Below are 21511 nucleotides of genomic sequence, written 5' to 3' on the forward strand. Positions count from 1 at the left end.
TACAAAGGGGAATTACCTTTTCTTTGTTATTGTGTGTATAAGTGGTGGTAAGCATAGTACAATAAGAAGTTAGAACAGCTTTATAAAACTACAGAAAAACAGGCCCGATTCTGTCAGAATTAATCAAAATTAAATGCAACAACTTGTCTTCATTTATTTTGTATTTTTCCTCATTCTCGAAATTAGTTAAATAGCATGAAAATTAATGTAATGCCTGGATTTTGTATTAAAAATATCATCCAAACTATTTTATCTTTCAATTCCATGGTAAAACTAGTTAATATATTTAATGTCAACCTGCAACGTACGTTTCTTCCAAGCATTGATGGTGGAAATATTTTATTTTTTTTTAATAAATCTGGAAGCTTTACCTGACCTTGTATGTTTGTGGCAAGAATACAATAGTAAAAACAATTTGAGGCAGAGACTGCGATAACATAAATTAATTTACTAATATTGCAATCGAAACAAGATACAGCAGAAAGAAATACATTATTGATTAAGATGTAGTCCTATCTCTCAATTTGGCTACATGATCAAAATAAGAAAAGAATTCCATCGTGCAGGGACGTTATTTAAAATAAAGCTCTTAAGAAAGATAATGCATAAAGGTGTGGTTAGGTAAGCAATACCTTAAGAATGTTTCGTAACCAGTAAGTTTTCGTAAGGTTTGGGTTTCGAAGTTACCGAATTTTATCGGTAACTCAAAAAATGAGTTAGAGAATCCCACTACTGATTGAATAAATCCGGATTAAGCAATAAATCCTGATATCGTAGATTAATCCGGATAAAATATTGTATCTAAACGCGCTAATATCCCACCTAAGAACCAGAGCGTAATTTCCAACTTTAATTTGTACTATTTAAGACGAACTTTTCGGCAACTTCCGGATTCAGCAGACCAAAAGTATAAACTGTCTATGAAAGACTTCTGGAATAATTACAACATAATAGATTTTTTATCAAAAATATTTTAGTGTATTTGTAAGGAAAAAGGTTACTTAAGTTGCGTCGCTTTGACTTAATCGTATTTGGGTATAGTCTAAAAGTGCTTAATATAACTTATACGCCAATGAATTTACAGTTAAAATCCACTCGTTTTGGAAAGTCTAAGCCAACTTTAACTGTAAACAAGCAACGTTTCTTGTTTTTGTGGTGAGATCGAGTGTACAGGGTGACACAAATAATGAATAATTCAATTTATTTTTTGAATACAAGGTACGCTAATTTTGAAAAAGTTGCAAGTAAAGAGGCCTAGCTGTATGGATTGTAATGTCAGAATTACTATCAAAACAAATGCATTAGGTTTTTTGTATTGAATAAAACCAGCGCCGCTCAAGAAAAAATATGTCTTTCCAGTCAAATTTCTCTTTGCTTATTTAAATCAGGAACAAAACAGTGTCAAGTCATTATTTATACAAACATTTTTTATCCATTTGCTTTATAAATTATTTTGGCAAACATTTATGTTTAAAAACAATTAAATGTAATCGTAAAATATAAATAAAAACAGAATTTAAATTTTCTCTTAAATTATCTCTTTTTTCGGCTCATGTTCTAGAACATACAACATTGTTGGTACAATAATAACAAGGTAGGGCTATGATACCATATGATTTTAATTTTTTTTTTGTTTTCTTGGTTTAATATGTCAACTTTATTTGTTTATTTGTGTGAATTCACTTTCAATAGTAAAATAATTGTTCAGAAAATATTCAAATTCGGATGTTTTCAAACGTGTGCATCGGCAAAATCTACAATTTTTGTAGCGAAATAAACCTTTAAACATATATATATATAGAACATGATTTTCAAAAGAAATTTTAACCTTTCATCCAGTTTTCGCGGGCTTAAATACCATATGATTTTAATTTTTTTGTTTTCTTGGCTTAATATGCCAACTTTATTTGTGTGAATTCACTTTCAATAATAAAACAATTGTTCAGAAAATATTCACATTCGGGTGTTTAAAAACGTGTGCATCGACAAAATCTACAATTTTTGAAGCGAAATAAACCTTTAAACATATATATAGAACATGATTTTGAAAAGAAATTTTAACCTTTCGTCCAGTTTTCGCGGGCTTAAATTATTTACTCAAAAACAATACAACAAATTGTTTAGTTTTTTATTGTTTTTATTGTAACTCTGACATTACAAGCCAAACAGGTAGACCTCTATACTTGCAATTTTTTCAAAGTTAACCTACCTTGTCTTCATTGATACATACCTAGTAATAAGCATATTGATTGCAACTGAATTTAACTATTTTCTAAACAATTTTCATACAATTAAAAATAACATAAACATACACATGTTAAGCCAGAGCCTCAATTATTGTTCTATGGAAATGTGAAATGAAAACTTTTATATAGGAAAGAAATATCAAATAAAATTTTTTATAAAGGAAATAGTTTTCATTTCATATTTTCATAGAACAAGAATCCAGCCCCGGGACAATAAAAAATTGAAATCAATTGGTTGCAGTGCCCTACCATGGCCTACATAAGGTCGGCTAGTAGACCTTACCCTCTGTGAAGTTGGTTTTTAAAGAATGGGTCAATATTGTCCATTTCGTATCGGACCTAAATAATTAGGCTTAGATATAGCAAGTTGAAAAGGATCGCTGAGTTGTTTCGCAAATTATGACAGATAAAAGTATTGAAAATTGTGTCCCTTTGTGGGTGAGGTACCGGAAGGGGTTCGCAGATATATAGCATCTTCACAACAGATCTTCTGTTAACAAAAATGTTTGTGTGTGTGAAATTTCGCTTTCTTTGAGCGCTATGTTTTTCAAAATCTTCAACCCTATGTGGAGCAAGTAGCATAATAAATGGTCCGATCTCTGCCATCTTTATAGCAGATCTTGTGTTGATGGAAATATTGAGATGTACAATGTCTGGAATGGAATCGGATGTTTATTTCGCTTTTTATGAACTTCATGGATATTCAAAATTTTGGGCGTTTGTGGTACCAGAAGGAGTGGACCGATATTGCCCAGCTTGACACCAGACTTTGGGTTTGTATAAATATTGGGATGTGTGAAATTTGAAGACAATCGGACTCTTACATCATATTTTATGAGAGTTGAAATTATTCAAATTTTTGACCATTTGTGGGGAGGTACCTGATGGAGTGGACCGATCCACACCTAACCTAGCACTGATGCAAATATTAGGATTTGCAAAGTTGGAGCAAGATCTGATTATCCTTTCTCTTTCTGTGCAAAAAATATATTTTTTGCAAATTTCGACCTTTTGTGCTGGAGGTACCAGAAGGAATGGACCGATATTGCCCATTTTTACACCAGACCTTGGGTTAATATAAAATTTGGGATGTGTGAAATTTGAAGACAATCGGACTCTTACATCACATTTTATGAGAGTTGTAATTATTCTAAATTTTGACCATATGTGGGGGAGGTACTTGATGGAGTGAACCGATAGTGTCTATTTTTATACCCTACACCACATAGTGGTAAGGGTATTATGTCTTTGTGCATTTGTTTGTAACGTGGAGAAGGAAACGAGATAGACCCATAGTTACTTTTGAGAACCTTCATAGAATCACTTTCTGAGTCGATTTATGCATGTCAGTCCGTCTGTCCATGTATTCTTGTGAACAAAATGCAGGTCGCATTTATTATCCGATTGAGATGAAATTTTCCAAACAATATTTTTTTGGCCCAAGGACATAGCTCCCATATATATCTTCATCCGATTTCGGGTTAAATGTGCACCAAATGTCCACTATCAGTCCAAATTACCTGAATTTTGGCACACCCAACCGAGTTCGGCCTAGAAGCAAGTATATCAAATTTCGAGAAAATCGGTTCAGATATAGCTATAGCTCCCATATATATCTTTCATCCGATTTGATCTTTAAGTCCCTCACATTCCTACTATGCACTCCACAACCGTGATATTTGGTACCAGGTATTAGATGGAGCACAGAAATAGCTGTTTTAAATTTTATCGAAATCGGTTCAAATTTGGATATAGCTTCCATATATATCTTCATCCGATTTCGGGTTAATTGGCCACCAAATGGCCAATATCAGCCCAAATGGCCCGAATTTTGGCACATGTGACCGAGATTAGCCTTAAAGCAAATACAACAAATTTGGAGAAAATCGGTTCAGAAACAGCTATACCTCCCATATATATGTTTTATCCGATTTGGTGTTTAAGCCTCTCACATTCGTAATATGCACTCCACAAGAATGATATTTGGTACCAGATAAAAGATACAGCCCAGAAATAGCTGTTTGTAATTTTATTGAAATCGGTACAGATTTGGATATAGCTCCCATATATATCTTCATCCGATTTCGGGTTAATTGTGCACCAAATGGCCGATATAAGTCCAAATGGACTGAAGTTTAGTACATCGGACCAAATTCAGCCTAGAAGCAAGTATATCAAATTTTAGTGTTTTAGTCCCTTACATTCGTAATATTCACTCCACAACCGTGATATTTGGTACCAGGTATTAGATGGAGCACAGGAATAGCTGTTTTAAATTTTATCGAAATCGGTTCAAATTTGGATATAGCTTCCATATATATCTTTATCCGATTTCGGGTGATTGACCACCAAATGGTCGTAATAGCATCAATTTTGGCAAATCCGACCGAAACCAGCTTAGAAGCAAGTACACCAATTTTAGTAAAAATCGGTTCAGATATAGCTATAGCTCCCATCCGATTTCGTGTTAATTGTGCATCAAATGGCCAATATCAGCCCAAATGACATGAATTTTCGTACATAAAACCGAATTCAGTCTAGAAGCTAATATGTCAAATTTGGAGAAACCCGGTTCAGAGATAGCTATAGTTCGTAAAATGCACGATAGAATTAGATAGATTTTGATTTTGTACCAAATATCTCATAGAGCTCTGAAATGCCCTGTATAAACCTTTTTACGAGAGCTCTACTAAATATGCATAGTGGTGTAGGGTATCATATAGTCGGCCCCGCCCGACTTTTGAGCTTTCCTTACTGGTTACACTTGATCTAGTACTGATGCAAATGTTAGGATTTGGAAAGTTGGAGCAAAATCGCATTATCCTTTCTTTTTCTGTGCAAAAAATATATTTTTTGAAAATTTCGACCATTCGTGGGGGAGGTACCAGAAGGAGTGGACCCATGTTTCCCATCTCCGAACTCGATCTAAGTTTGACAAAAATATTACGATGTACCAAGTTTGGACTAAATCGGATACTCCCTTCGAGAGTTATCGTGCGCACCAGCCAGCCAGACAGACAGACGGACGGACGGACGGACATCGCTAGATCGACTCCAAATGTTCTGAAACGGATTTGGTCCAAAGAGACATAGGATTTAAAACCGTTATTTCGACTAGGCACGTTTTGACCGTATCAAATGATATATACCCTCTGTAGCCATATCGCAGAGGGTATAAAAAGGAAATGAGCAATAAAAGATTGATGTTATGCGTTCCCCGGAATCCTTTAAACGTGCTGCTAATGGTGTTCGCTTAAAAAGTTGGAAATAGTCTTTTATTTTCTTATTACATATTAATATTTATTTTCACATTTTGTAAAGTTATTCTCAAAAAACAATTAGTCTTGCTCATTCCAAAAAAAAAAAACATTTTCAAATTGAAAGCACAAAAGAGATAAAGAAATAAACAAACAATGGAAAACATCTGATTGAATGTCGATTAATGAGAAGAAGAAGAGTTTCATGTGATTGCAAGAAGAAATTTGTCCAGAAAGAATTTGCAAACCCTCACTGAAACAACTGTCAAAAATTCTCTCTCCGACCGCTCTCTTTTGCAGAACTTTCGGGTTAACAGGCGACTTCCAGTAACAATTTGTAACAATCGTTACAAATTTTATGGTAACCATACACACCAGACACGTCTTCCGTAGATTTACAGATTTACTTCCTAAGCACACATTTTAAAATAGTTTAACTTCCATTAAAAAATTTTCCTAATAAATCATTGAAAATAAAATAATTTTAGTTTTTAGTTTGTTTTTATCGAAGGAATTTTTATTTTGTTTTAAACGTGCTCGTCGTCTTTTTTCCACCATATAAATGTTTTGTGTTTGCCATATTGGTTTTCTCATTTTTTTCTTAATTTTAAATCAATACATTCATCAAATCTCTTAAATCCAATTTGTTTGTTTGTGTTTTTTTTTTTTTTTGGATTAGATTTTTTGTTTTGTTTTTGTATACCAGTCTTTATTTTAAAATTTCTTTTAATTCACATTCAATTCATGGTTTATTCTATTTGTAACTACCATATCTCGCTCACGGTACGAAAAAAAATGTTAACATGGAATATATAAATGTATTAAATTAAATAAAACTTTTATGAGAAAAACATAAAAAATAAACAAGGGAAACGGGGACGTTTTTAATAAACTTTTTGTGTTTTAATAAATATATATATTTTTTTCATATTTTATGATAATGTTTTTTTATTATTAGTTTTTTTTTGTTTCTTGATTAAACTTAAATTACATTTATATGATTTTTTATTCGTAATTTTTAAATTTTAAATGGTTGTTTTGTTTTTCTTGAATAATTATTTTTTATGCTTATGTTTTTAGAATAATAATTTTTAATAGTTTTAAATAAAAGTATTACAATTTAATTGCAATACCCTGTAGGGAATTGATAGAGGGATTAACTGTATGATTCCTTGCCATTAATTTTTAATTTATTTTTTATATATAAATTCTATGTGGTATTTTTTTCATATAAGTTATGGTATGCCTAGGAGTGGGATGCCTGTATTAAAAAATTGTTAAAATTAACCAAATTATTTTTATATTTTCCTTGTAAACTAACTAGCTACTAGGCCATAGGATTACAAAAAAAACTAATCTCAAAACTAACTTTCTTAGGGAGTTAGATACAGGTATTTTATGAAAGAAAAGCCCAGCTTATGAATTGCAAGCGAGATAAATGGCGAACATGAATTTCACTCCATTCTCATGCAAAAACCCGAACTTCTTTCATGAAATATCCTGGCCATTTTGGTTAATTATTCAGACAGTTTTGACATATTGTTCTGTAAAAAGGAAGAGGGGTTTGATGTTGATGAATTTAATAATTATTGGTGGGAGTAATTAAGAGATTTTTTAAAAAATGAATTAACAAGGACTTTGGTTTCTACAATGAATTTTCTTTTTTTTTATAATATTAAATGTGAGGCGGTTTTGGGGAGGGGTCTATGAAAGTAGCTTTCCTATGATGTATTCATAAAATAATAAACAATATAGTACAAAAAATGTAATTTTTCTCTTTCATTTTTTTTTTGTTTTATGATGTATAAAATTAAACTTATAAAAATCATTTGTTTGTTGTAATTCTCAATATTTTTGTTGTTTTTCGCTTGGGGTTCTTTCATACATTTAAAGTACAAATCAATCAAGTACTTTTCCTATAAGAATAACATAGTTAATAATAACATAAGAAGTTTAAAAGAAAAAATTTAAAGGAAATATATAATTTTTAAAGAGAGGGTTCTTTTTTGTTGTGGTTGTTATTTATAAACATTACAAAAAGGCAACAGAGAATAGAGCTAAAGGACATTTATAATAAGGAATCTTCACTTCCGTTGTTGTGGTTCTTGATTTTCGCCTGCTTTTAATATACAAACCTATTCATATTATTTAGCATACTATTGCCACCACAACCACTGGCCGGCGGTGGTTGTTCTTCGTCATCATCATCAAAACTATCTCGTCGTGAGCCTTTGTTCTTGTTATTAACACCCTGATTTGAATTTGCCAACACTGCATTAGCCTTGAATCGTCGCATTTTTAATTCTTCCGAGAATGCATAGTTGTCGTGGGTAACCATGTCCCTTAGATCGCGAGGTAATTCTTCCAATGTCAACAGCGACGGTACATCGACTTTAATGACTTTTGTCGATGCCGATGTGTCGGGTGTTTCATTCGATCTCGCTCCCATTTGATAGAACAGTATATAGGGTGTATTGGGTGGTGTTAAATTGTGCAATTCTTCGGTACGTGATGGCGTTACAATGCTGTCATTGAATTTGTACCATTTATTTGTGGCATCGGCTGCATATGTGTAATAGTGTCCAGAATCCATGCTAAAACCGGAATGTACAACGCCGGCATAGATGTCATAATGTACGGTGGAAATTTCTTCGAGGGTTTCGGGTGAGCACACTTTAAGGGATACCTGGAATGGGGATGGCGAAAGGATATAAACAAAGATTAGCAAAGAAGGTAAAATAATATCCATATGTGTGTTGTTGGTCGAAATCAAGTAACATATATCCGAAAAACTAATATACAGGGTGAGATAAAAAACTTCAACAAAGTCAAACGCCATAATTTTAAAATTTTTTTAATTTTATTGAATGAAAGCTAAAAGTTTAGATTTGTTCGAGTTGTTCACCTTTGGCACGAATTGGGGCTTTCAAACAGCCAATGAAACCGTCACACGCTGCCCGAATGTTGCTCTGCGGTATTTTGGCCCATTCCCGGCGAAGCGCTTGCTTGAGGTGATCGACACTTTGGTATTTTTTAGTGTCAACCATGCTTTCCAAAATACTCCAGACACAATAGTCCAACGGATCGGTATCCGGAGATTTTGGTGGCCATTGTGCGCTGGAAATGAAGCGAGGAACCTCATTTTGTAACCATTCTTGGGTGTCGCGGGCGATGGTGCTGAGTCCTGCTGGACTGCCCAAGGTCTGCGGCCAAAATGTTTGCGTGCCCAAGGCTTTAATACACCCTCCAGAATATTTTCTCAATCATATTCGTCATTTATTCTGATGCCACGGTCGATTAATACGAGCGGAGAGCGACCATCGGCTGTTATGGCGGCCCACACCATCACCATGGCGGGGCTTGAGTTCTGGTGGCCAACCGAAGGTGCACATTTTCAGCTTACCTCTTTGGCAAGTAAGCACCATAATTTTGTTTGTTTACAAACTGCTGGATAACGAATCTTTTCTCATCGGAGCTCATGGGAGAAAACCAAATTCGGCAGTTCACCACTTTCGGCCAAGCGAAGCAAATATTTAGCTCTTTTGAGTCTATTTACTTTCTGTTGCGGTGTAAGTTCTTTCACTTTTTGGAATTTCAATGACTTTATCCCGAGCTCATTTTTCAATATTTGCGGAATTTAATATTGCGATATGTTCGGCTCACGAGTCATTTTTTCGGCCATTGCGACGCGGGTTTCGATCAAGTCGCTTTTTCACTTTTCGAACTATTTCTTCTGATGTTGCTGTTTTCTTCCGTCCAATTCCTTGACGTCGGGCTACGCTTCCAGTATCACGGTAACGAGCGATGGTACGAGACACAAAAGATTTATTCACATTTAAATGCTGATGCTGGAGTGTTCTAACGATAGCCATTTGTGGTTTTCCTGCCAAATATAAAGAAACCACACTGTCACACTTGAATTCCATCACGAGTAACTTTTCTTCTGGAAAATTCCCACCAAAATGCTTTTGTACGCTTGTAAACAATATAATGTGCTGTCACTGGAATAATTTTAACAGCTGTCGGACGAGTGGCTTAGAAATGAAAGCAGTCTGAAGTTGGTTGCAGTTTTTTCATCTCACCCTGTATTTTTGGAATCGGAGTGTCCGAGCTATAGAAGTATTTTTCCAATAATGTAGTTTTCAGCAAGGTAGGTCAAGTTTTCAACAAGGTATTTTCTCACGCTTTACTGACAATTTCCTTTTCGTACTAAATTTTACTTATTTCTATCAGAATTTGAGCTTGTTTTTTCCATCTCTTAGAGCGAGCAAATTAAGTAAATTTGATACTTTCTCCACTCATTATTGACCGGTGTTGGGCAATATGTCCAAAATGAATATTAAACAAAAAACAACAACAATTTTTTTTCCAGAAAACACATCCACTACTCACCTTTTCATCATGAAATACCTTGTGCATCAATTTGGCACGCATATGATATTTTTGATCATATTTAAAATGTTTCAGTGTCAATATTAGATTCTTTGGCGCACTTATAACATTTATATAACGTTCAGCATCCGATAGTTTCTTGCAGCGTTCACAAAAATATTGATTATCACCATAGAGTTTTTCCGATGAACAATAGTATTCAATGAGGTCCTGTACTGAATAATTGGAAGCACAATCATTTTTAACATCGGGAAAGGATAGCTGTAAATCACGAAAGCTATCGATGTTGCAACTTTTCCAGCCGCATGTTAAACATTTATAGGTGGTGGCCAGTTTGCCGGTGAATGTCTTTTCGATTGTCGAATATGTTGTTGCAGCAGCTGATGCAGGAGATGCCGTTGCGGAGGCGGAACCGGCTGCTGCATGCGATAGATGTTTGGAGTTTGAATGTTTTAAAGTATTGTCTTTAGTATTTGTGGTTTGTGTGCATAAGGAATCGGCGGCTTGCGTGGATATGTTTTGGCTATTTGTTGACTTTTTAGGTTCGACAGCCTCTTTGAGCTCTACATCATCGTCGTCTAGATCGTCTTCATCATCACCAAGACCATTATTATCGCCACCATTGCCATTTGGTTGACATAAAGCCGATGCCCCCCTTGAATCCGAGGGTGAGCTGAGTTCATTGTTCTTATTGGCTTTCTTATTGAAGGTAATTTCCTGTTCATGTAATGTCTCCAAAAGATAACCCAAAAACTCCGAACTATCTTGTTGTAGACCCGGTGAAAATCCTGGTGGTCTTGTGGCATTCAACACCTTGGATGGTGTCAGTTCTTGGCGGGTAGAATAGAGCATTAAAGCTATTTGTTGTTGCATTTTTATCAATAGTGGGGACTTGGATTCGGATAGAAGGATTTCACGGGTAAATCTAAAAAGAAAAAATACACAAATTTAAATATTTCCAATATTTTTTTTTTCTTTTAGGGGACTATTTACTCTTTTGTCATGGCCAATGCCTGCAGAACACTGTTCATATAGCAGGTGTTGCCCAAGTTGACCAAACCCACTTTGGCATTGCCTTGATTTGAATAGTTCTCAACACCCGTCGAATCGAAAGTTTTATTGCCATAGGCATAACTTAAATAGTTACTGGAGGGTTGGAAATCTTTCAGGGCCAACTCAATTGGTTCATACATGTCATCATAACGGAAAAATCTAACCATTAATGCACTTGCTCTATCTACCAATTGCTTCAGTATGGCCTTGGTGCTTTCGGCATATTCTTCGGAACTATTGGATTGCTGTTTCAGCATTGTTATGACTCGGGGAAAACGAGGTATGATCTGAAACAGAAGAACATATATTAATGTTGAAAGCTTTTTTATGTTTACCTACAACACTTACCTTATGGAACACCTCAGGTGTTTGGTCTGTAGACAACATATGAAATACAATTGGTGCCACTTTGGGCCTTAACACTGGCACAATTAACGATGAAAACAATTGATCAATATTCTCCAATGCAATTTGATCCACCAAGGTTGTCTTTTGCTGCTTCTGCAAGCCATTCAAAATGGCCATTATCCAAATATTGAGATTTTGACAAAAGTTACAAATTCGCAACCATTCACACAGTAGCCCCACTGTTTTGCGTATACTCTGATCTGGGACATCGACATCGAGCAGCGATTGCACAGCCTCAAGAATCATATCCGTACTGAAGAGTTGAAATATCACGGCCAGAGCACACGAGGGTTGTTCACCATCGCTCATGGTAATCAATTCACATACCAGTGGCAAGAAGGTGTGATAATAGATCACCTTTTCATTGTTTTTGGCAAAAAATGCCCCCACCTTGGCCATGTCATCTTTGAAGCGTTTCAAGTCCGCTGCCGATTGTCGCGGTATTTGTACCCGCGCCAATTTCCATATTAAATGGCTATATATCTCCATCATTTTCTTGCTCAAATCCATTTCTTGTTGTTTCTTTTCGACAAATTCGATCAATTGCAAGATTTGGGCAATATCAGTGGTTTGAGATGCCATTGGTGTGGAATTGCTACCGGCTACACCACCACCCACATTGGGTGATGCCGAGACATTTAGCTTTTTTGCCTTAGCAAAGGCTCCTGTATTGCCGCTGCAGCCGGGCAATTCGGCATTACTCGTTACACCCAAACCGGATGGGTTAAGGCCACCACCCCCACCGCCATCGCTATTTGCCCCATTTGCATTCATTTTCTTCGATTTCGTTATTGTCCCGGTAGCTTTTACACCGGTGCCATTCACTTGATTAGCATCCGCTGATGAACCATTCGACTCAGTGTTGTTTTGCTTAACAGCCATAACGCAATGAAGTCCGAAATGAGATGTGTCCTGGGATTGCTGTTGTTTGCTCTCTCACCAAACGACTCTACAGCCTCACAGTGGAGATGAGAACAAAAAAAAACCTCCTCCAACCAACAACAACGGCGAGGTCGTCAGTTCAGTCGTCAGGTGTCCTTGATCTGCTGTTGTTTTTGTTGTTGCAATGTTTTGCTATGTGTGGCAAAGTCTAGCGTCGACAACAACGAAGTCTGCTGTGCTCTGCGACGACAACGGCAACAACGATGATGCACTACTACTGAGCAATGAACTTTTTTTTCGCCAAAACAAAAACTATATTATTTTGATCGTACGTTTGTTGTTGTGTATTATCCAAGCAAATTTTGCACTATTTTCTTTTCCTGTTTTTGTTTTTTCGCTCCAATTTTGTCACTGGAATTCTTTTTCCTCTGTTGTGTAAAATTTATGTATCGTATTTTTACGCCTTTCTTTTTTTCCACTCTATTTTTCTCGTGTCTGTTATTTTTCACTTCTTGATTCGATGCTGCTTATTACGTTGCACTTTTGAAGGGTTAGAGGATAATTTCGGATCTGTTTCGTTTCCCTATAAATATTTATTATCTTTTTGTTTGCTCCGAGAAAATTAATTAAAAATTACACTTATTATTGGTTTGCGATTTGGTAAGAAGATGCTTTCGATAAACAGTGATGAGGATGTGTAATCGATAACGAAAATGCACAACACTATTCGATAACAACGAGTGAATAACGAACGAGGGCAACTCATGGATTAATTTACTTAAGCAACATTTATACGAGGTTGAATTTAAAAGACTGATTACATTTGGACTATTGGAGAGCTTGCCAGAATGTACGGACACGGTCTACGCGGACCAAAGGTTTTCAAAATTGTCTCCTCTGGATATGTCAACACCGGCTACAGAAAATAAGTGTTTCATTGTTTATAAGTGTTTCGTTGATCACTTAAAGATCTTTAGTTTCGTCTGTTTACTCTTCACATAAACTACCTAACTTTCTGAGCAATAACTTGTTTGAGAATTCCTGCAGGAAAACAAACCAATTTTGTAAAAATTATTATGAAATTCATGCCAAAATCCTGCTTAAAATAGAACTAAAAGATGAAGAAATGTTGGCAGTTGTTCAATTGTTCCCATGTGTAGCATAAGTACAGGTGATCTGACATTTGTAATCTTCCTGGAAATGTCAGTGTCAAATTAAAATTGCGGGTTCACGTAGATGACAAAGTTTTGCGGCTGATCACTTGTAAAATGATAAAAAATGATTTCGATAAATTTATTATACAGGTTGAGGTCTACCATGCCTGTATGTAGGTAGGTGCATGGTACAATGAAGAGAAGGTAGGCCAATCCTGTTTGGCTTTTTTTTTTTTTTTTTTTTTTGTACTTCTACGTCGTCAAGTATGTTGGTGGTTAGAACACTTTCGTGCCCATTCACCATGACCGGTTATTGGTTACTTGAAAAGTATCAGTACTCTTTTATTTTCGTTTTCTTTTTGTTTACAGTATATGTGTGTTTACAGAATGTAGTGATATGAATGAAATACATAAGAAATCAAAACAAAAAAAAAATCAAAACTAAAGGAAAAAATAAAGAACTGTCAGCAAATATGATGATTATTTACAAATAAAAGTCAAACTTCAATTTTGCAAAGTGCAATAAAGTTGATTAATTCATCTATATTTTGTTGGTTTTTGGACATCAGGATTTCCGGTAAGTTATTAAATTTCTTGAACAAATCAAAATCATTCCTATGATTTTGATGCTTTTTGCAGAAAAAAATTATGTGTTTTTCATCTTCAATTTCGTTGCAGGTTTCACAAAGATTTGAGTCAGCAATTCCAATCCTGTGGAAATATTTTTTGGTGTAAGTATGACCAGTGAGCAATCGATTAACAATCTTTATGTTTTCAGGTTTCATGTTTGATGAAAAGAACCAGGGCTGTTTAGCAGGCGCCGGGAAGAATTGGTAGAAGTAAGTTCCTTTAGTCCGTGAGATGTCCTTGTAATTTTCTATAAACTCATTCCACAGGAGTGACTCAATGCGTTTCGACGCATCTGTGACCGACAGACAGAAGTTGATTGGTGAACCAACATTTGCTGCATGCTTCGCAAAATAATCGGCTGTTTCATTGATTGGTATACCGACATGGGAAGGTGTCCAAACAAACGAGATTTTAATTAAATGCGAATTAACTATTTTGTTTAGAATATTGTACACAGTGAAATTGTGAGATGTGTTGTTTTTAAGCAGAAGACAAGCATTTTTGCTGTCTGTAAATAAAGCAGCTGTGCTGACACCGTCTTCGATCATCAAATCAATTGCCTTTTCAATTGCACATAGTTCACCAGTAAGAGAAGAAAGTTTTTCATTAATTTTGAAAACAAAATTTTGATTAGCAGATATATTGCAGACAGCGCAGCCTGTGTTGTTGTTAAAAACAGCAGCATCCGTCGCCCAAATAGAAACGCCTTCGGATCTGAAGTCGTTAATTAATTCGTAGTAGTGTGCTTTGAAATATTCTGTTGGTGTATTGTTTTTGGTAGTATTAAATATATCCAGCATGAAATCTACCTTGTTGGTCGGATGTTGATTGTAACCAATTTTGAGATTTTCAAAAATTGTGCGAAACTTTGTATAGACATATCCAAGACTAGTTTTTCTTGAGGTATTTGAGGTGAAGTATTCATACAGAGAAGAGTTGTATATTTTAAGTCTTATCAATTCTTTAGCCGCCAAGTGTTGAGCTCTTAAATCTGTTGGTAGCATACCAGCAAGAGCGTATACCACATGATTTGGAGTGGAAGGCACCAGTCCCAAATTTTTTCTTAACAACTGATTTTGAAAGCTTGTTAGCTTCTTGTTTATATACATTGGTCTGTGAGCCATCGATGAGATTGCATATTCGGTCTTTGAAAAGATAAGTGATTTTGACAGGTTTATAGCTTTTGCGGGATGAATTCCACTTTTTGGACCCGTGACCATTTTTAAAGCATTAACAGTATTTCTGCAGGATATCATCACCTCTTCGTAGTGCTCCTTGAGTGATAGACTGTTTTTAATATGTCTCCCTAAAAATTTGATGGACTTAACAACATTTACTTGGACTCCATTTAGTAAAATGTTGGGATTTCTCCGACCTCCTTTAGCCACGTACATTACTGAAGTTTTCTCAACATTGACGTCAAGGTTTAGTTTTTTTAATAAGGATACCATGTTATTGGTTTTGATTTGTAAAATATTGTTGGCACTATCAAAGTCATGGCTTGCCACAAGCAAAATAAAATCATCCGCATATTGGAAAATGTTTGTGTTTTCATCAGCTAAACCATGGAGGCCTATTGTGTATAGGTTGAATAGTGTTGGGCTTAAACAACTGCCTTGAGGGATCCCATTGTATATATTTAGGGTGGAGTTTCCCATACAAAGAGTCCTTTTGCAGAGAAAATTGATTATCCATAATCTTATTTGGAGTGGAATGTTTATTTCTATTAAAATCCTCTTCAGGTAATTTATATCGACACACTCATAGGCTTTCGATACATCCATCGAGAGAACAATCACCTTGTCATTTTTTTCTTTGGAGGTGTTTATTGTGTGTAGTATGTCATTAATGCATGTTGAAGTTGACACATGTTTGCGGTATGCATAAGATCTAGGTGGAAGAGTTTTATGTTCATCTAGAAAATCATTGAGCCTTTGTTTGACCATGAGGTTTAAAATCTTTGCCAGTACAGATATTAAAGCAATTGGCCGAAAATTTGTGCAGATGTCTAAATTTTTTCCTTTTTTCGGTATGGGAACAATTTTTATTCTCCTCCATTCTTCAAAAAACTCACAGTTTTTCCATTGATTATTAAAGGAATTCAAAAGGTGCTGCTTACTATCTTGGGATAGTTTATTAACCATTTCATAAGTGATTCCATCCAGACCAGCTGCAGATGGTTTAGTTTTTTGCTGTAGAACATTGTCTAGTTCTTCCATGGAGAAATTTGCAGATTGATTGTTATAAATTGAAATGGATATAGTTTGTCTGTTGTTGGGAACCTGTTCACTCAAATGACGTAAGAAGGCTTCGTTGTTGTCAGTGTTCCATTTAGAAGCAGATTGGGGTTCGAAAACCGATTTACAGCTCTTTACATAACGGAAAAGCGATTTTGAATTAGATAATTGGCTTAAATCTGACAGTTTACGACGTTTGTCGCGATTTTTGGCACATTTTACGGCTTTTTTGAATTTAGATATAGCGTTGATTGCACTCAGGGCATTTTCAGTGGTTTTGTATCTATCAAATTTCTGTTCTGCGGCCTCTTTTTGACGTAAGAGTATGGTAATGTCATTATTCCACCATGTTTGAAATTTTGTTTCAGCAGTAATGAGAAAAGTTGAATTTTTTATTGTTGATTTTAGCTTCGATTGAATATCATTCATATTGGAATCAATTTTTAGATTTGATAAGTTTTTGAAGAGATGTTTTTTTGCTAGGAAGTACTGTTGCTTTGATGTGAAATTATCTATGTTAATAAGGATTGGTCTGTGGTGGCTTCCTCCTATGCTTGTATTTTTTACATTCCAATTAAAGTTTGAAGACATATTTGTGAAGGTAAGATCTAACACAGAACCGAAAGAACTGTCAAATAGATTCTTTTTAAAGGTTGCTGAGCCATCATTAACACAACGAAATGCCGAACTGTCCATCAAGGTTTGCACAGTGGATCCTCGAACTGTGTCAAAAACGTCACCATATGCTTTACATCTTGCATTAAAATCCCCGCCAATAATGACATTTGATTTTCCATTTAGAAAGATTAAAAGTTTTGATACTTCAGTTTTTAAAACATTGGATTTTACAGAATGCGGAAAGTATACTGAGACAATCGTTAAATTTTGAGACAGGTTTGTAGTTTGACATATTAAGATGTCTAAATCCGATGCAAAAGGTAATTTTTTCATTTTAATAGTTTTTTTGTGCAGGATGGCAACGCCACCATAATTGTCGATTCTTTTTTTACAGAATAATCCATAATTGTTTACGTAAGATGATGATGCATTTTCATCTACATTAAAAATTTCGCTTAAGATGCATATATCGACAGAAAATTTGTTTAAGTAAAGTTCTAAATAATTTTTATTTTTATTCAAACTTTGTATGTTGTGCTGTAAGATTATCATGTTCGGTTTGGTTAGAACTGGAAGGTCCATCTATTGCTGGTGCTTTTAAGGCATTTGAAAAACTGTCTAAGATCTGTAATCCTTCTGTACACTTGGCATTGGTTAATGCGGCAGCCATTTGTTGAGTGAAAGTGGATAATATTTTTTCATACTCAGAAACTTTGAAAAAATTTGAGAATTCAAAGGATGGTTTAGAGGGTACAATCGTTTCCTGTTCAGCTGTAATATGTGTTCTACGAGGTATTGATGCTGCTACTTTATTGTAATTGACTTTAGTTCTCCTTCTGTTGAGTTCATCATTGAAGGAAGTAACTGGTCTTCTGCTTGTTTTAGAAATTTGGGGAAATTGATTTTCATAATTTGGTTCATCTAAAATTTCAAAGTAATTGTTTGAAACTTTAGGGATACATTCTTTCCTTGAAAGGTTGGTGATTGCCATAGCCTCCAGAATATTTTTTTCATTGCTGTATCTTTTGCATTTTTTGACATCCATGGCATTGTGATCTTCCATGTTGCATAGTATACATCTGGGTAGAATACAGTATGTTTTGCATTTAATTGTCGACAAACATGTATCACATTTTGGCTCTGTGCAGTTTGTGGGACATTCAATGTTTATCCCGCAAAGAAGGCATCTTTTTTTGGCTCTACATTTTACGGCTATATGACCTAAACGACCGCAATTTTTACATAAGCGTACAAGTGGAATATATAAATCCGTCTCCACTATAGAGTTGAACATTTTAAGTTCTTTTACAACGTAGTCCGCTACAATACCTACTTTAATGGTTTGCGACGGCACATACTGACCATTTTCATTTTTGTATTTGAAACGATATACTGATACAGCTTTGAAATCATTGTCGCTGCTGTTGATTTGATCATATATCATTTTGCCAGTGAATTCTACTGGTACGGATTTAATAACATAAAATTTTTGTACAAATCTATCTGGGATAAAAGCATTCAAACCAATAGATTTTACATTTGGATCCAAAACAAAATTATTTGCCGAGTTATAATTGTTGAAGCTCAGGCGGAAGGTTTTATATGCAATATTCTTTGATACAAAATGAGCATTTATGTTGGCACTGGCTAATTTGGCATACAAATGTAATTCTGAGTTCTTTCTTCTAGGGCAAATGGGCTCATCAGAAGTAAGAAGTACATAATATGGACCTGGATGGGCTGGGCTGTAAAGAATTGTTTGGTTTTCATAGTTATCATAGCTGTAAATATCTGTTTTGTTTGTGTTTTTGGGTATATTGGATGGATTGGAGGGATTGTTATTGTTGGAGTGACAGTTGTTAGTTGTGTTGGTGGAGATGGACTTTGTATCATTAAAATATTGATTTTCATATGGTGTGAGAGTGGTGTTTTCTTTTGCTGGTGTTGTTTTTGCAGAGCACTGCGGCATTTTATTTTGCATAGAAGGCTGATTATTTTTAAACTTCTTGCTTCCAGGGTTGCTAAAAAGCTCAATTCTTTTCCTCGGGTCTAAACGAGGAGGCGGCTCCTCATCACCCATTTTCGCAGAAAATTGTATATTTTGTTGAAATTAGGAATATTAAATTTCAGCAAAATCACCAAATAAAATAATGTTTGTGTTATTGGTTAGATGGAAGGAATGTGTGTATTTGTGTGTGTATTGGTGTTCAAAGCAAAACAAACAAAACGCATAAAAAAGAAAGCGAAAAGGCGCGCACGTAGTCTAAAGTCAACGAGAGTTGAGAGACGACTGCCTGTTTGGCTTGTAATGACAGAATTAGTATCAAAACCATGTTCTATATGTCTATAATGCTAGGAACACAATTGGAGCGAACGACGAATTTCGCCCTACGCGGCGACAAAATGAGCCGCGAAAATTCGTCGTATGGAACACAATACCGACGAAATTATAAAACAGCTGATGAAGTTGTTTACTTTTTGCTCATTTGTTGACTACAATGAAAATTATACAAGAACTCATAATTCTTTATAATTTCAGTTATGTCCATCTTTTCTATTATAAATTCACTGATATCCATCTTCACTCAGGCGCAAGTGCACAAATAAATAAACAAATTATTTATGTTTTTTTTATACGAATAACAGATAGTAGAGTGACCATAACAAATTTTTAAGTAAAAAGTAACTTTATTTACTAAAACACATAAAATTCGTACAAGTATGGCCACCTTGTACTGTTTTGTCGCCGTTCGCCGGCGTATGAAATAGAAATAAAGCTAATTGAGTTCGCGGCGACCGACGAAATTTTCGCCGGCGCCGTGATTGTGTGCACTTCCATATACACATATGGTTTTTATTTTTGACGACGAACATACGCCGCGAAAAAATTCGTCGTTCGCTCCAATTGTGTTCCTAGCATAAAGGATAATTTCGCTACAAAAACTTTGTTATGTGTGCATATGCTCGGCATACGATTAGGCCATCCGACTGTCACAGAGACTCCCAGGGCTAGGGATCTCAACCCGCCAATCGAATCCAACACACTAACATTGAAAGGGGACTTTACTACAATTGCTCTACTCTACGATATACAAAATAGGAGTCATCATACAGGGATCTCGGTGGATCGATCCCACACTCGCCCACCCTACCTGGATCCAGTATTTCCATTTCTTGCGTTTCTCTGAATCCCCTTGAACCACACGCTTCGAATCACACACTTACTTCATACCACCTTCCCCCCCAAGTTATACAAATTTAGCAACACATATTAGTATCTACTGTTTACAAAAGAATCATTTTTAATTTTATTAAAAAAAATAAGTTAGCTTTAAATATTTTCTTAATTTTTTTCTCTACTATTTTTTTTCTTACATTAAAATTGACAAACTGTATGGTATAAAAAAAAACAAATTAAGAATAATACCGGGCTTTCTTAAATCTATGGCTTTAATTACTCGGTAGAAACCAATATATTATCCTTTGCCTTGCTTTTCCCGCGCAATATTCCGCGTCTATACGAAATTACTAGCCACCTAAAAGAGCTCTCTTAACCGGCCTAATTGCCGCTAAAATTCCACGGCCTAAACTATCAGATCGAATCACAAGGACTCAAGATAATTTTACTGTAACACCTCCTAGCCTTTGAAAATAAACGCGGTATTTTTCCCTTACAAACTGATTATTACTTAAATCCTAAGAACTATAACCTATCTTATTACTAAATCTTTATACTGAATATTATATTTTTTTTCTCGAAATTTATGATTATTAACTCTTTTTTTCTTTTCTTTTAGTTCCAAAAAAGGAGACAGCAAATTTTATGGACGTCACATATATATATAAATATATCTATCAAGGACAACACAACGGTAAGACACCTTTTACCTGAGCAGTGATTTATAACGTTATTGATTAATTCTTCTTATCTCTTCTTCCAGTTTACGCTTCTTTCCGGAGGAAACAGATTTTGAACGCCAGGCAAACCCTGAAATGAAGCTGGACTTGTTGACTGGTCCTTTTACAATGCCGGCGTTCTGGGCGGGATCAATAACAGGCACAGCAAAAAGCTCAAAGTTGCAGCTGGCCAGTTTACAATTCAAATCTCCACACCCTCAATGTAACTTTTTTTGGCTTTTTTCTCCTGTGGACAACTTGCCACTACCTTGCGTTACCAAAAAGAAAAGGCAATTTCCCGCCGTTGTGCTGACCAAAACCGGACAATTTTCGGTGCTTCCAAAAAAGCTTGATACACCACCGGAATATTCCTGTTGGAGCAACACACATCACATATAACAACACATTACTCAACAAACCACTGTTACAAACTACTTACACAATAAAAAAATCGCAACACACAAATTAAATTTTTCCACTTCTTCACTGCTCTCTAGCTAAGTTTCACCGGTAACGTCTTATTCTTAACTTTGGCTTTTCTTATGCTCGCAGCCTTTTATACCCCTCTTCTCAGTGAATCCCGCCAGACGCTCATTTTCCACGAAACACCATTTTCCTGAGCCATTTTCAATTTTCATTCCTTTTTCTTTTCAACTGTCAATAGCCATTTTTTATTCTATTGTGAATTCTCATTTCAGCTCACCCCGGAGTAGTAGTAGGTTCCCACCTACTCAGCA

General features: G+C 35.3%; 1 protein-coding gene and 2 long non-coding RNA genes across 4 annotated transcripts; 1 reads left to right on the forward strand and 2 right to left on the reverse strand.

Annotated features, from left to right (window-relative positions):
• Positions 1-5985: 5985 nt before the first annotated feature.
• On the reverse strand, positions 5986-12929 carry LOC131804726 (ubiquitin carboxyl-terminal hydrolase 35-like). 2 transcript variants are annotated; one of them, XM_059127841.1, is made up of 4 exons: positions 11297-12928; positions 10889-11235; positions 9896-10820; positions 5986-8189 (listed from the first exon to the last, which is right to left on the reverse strand). In XM_059127841.1, the coding sequence occupies exons 1-4, from the start codon at positions 12236-12238 to the stop codon at positions 7626-7628; spliced, it is 2778 nt and encodes a 925-aa protein (XP_058983824.1). In that variant the 5' UTR covers positions 12239-12928; the 3' UTR covers positions 5986-7625. The 2 variants fall into 2 exon arrangements, with proteins under 2 accessions (XP_058983824.1, XP_058983825.1); XM_059127842.1 differs by lacking the exon at positions 5986-8189 and adding an exon at positions 9157-9386 and having other exon boundaries at positions 11297-12929.
• A 7300-nt stretch (positions 12930-20229) lies between these two features.
• On the forward strand, positions 20230-21244 carry LOC131804716 (uncharacterized). Its single transcript, XR_009343239.1, has 2 exons — positions 20230-20749; positions 20819-21244. It is a non-coding gene; the product is annotated as an uncharacterized LOC131804716 (long non-coding RNA).
• Positions 20766-21354, reverse strand: LOC131804719 (uncharacterized). Its single transcript, XR_009343242.1, has 2 exons — positions 21214-21354; positions 20766-21145 (listed from the first exon to the last, which is right to left on the reverse strand). It is a non-coding gene; the product is annotated as an uncharacterized LOC131804719 (long non-coding RNA).
• Positions 21355-21511: the final 157 nt, after the last annotated feature.

The sequence above is a fragment of the Musca domestica genome, unplaced genomic scaffold, assembly GCF_030504385.1.
Source record: "Musca domestica strain aabys unplaced genomic scaffold, Musca_domestica.polishedcontigs.V.1.1 48, whole genome shotgun sequence".
Lineage (NCBI taxonomy): Eukaryota > Metazoa > Arthropoda > Insecta > Diptera > Muscidae > Musca > Musca domestica.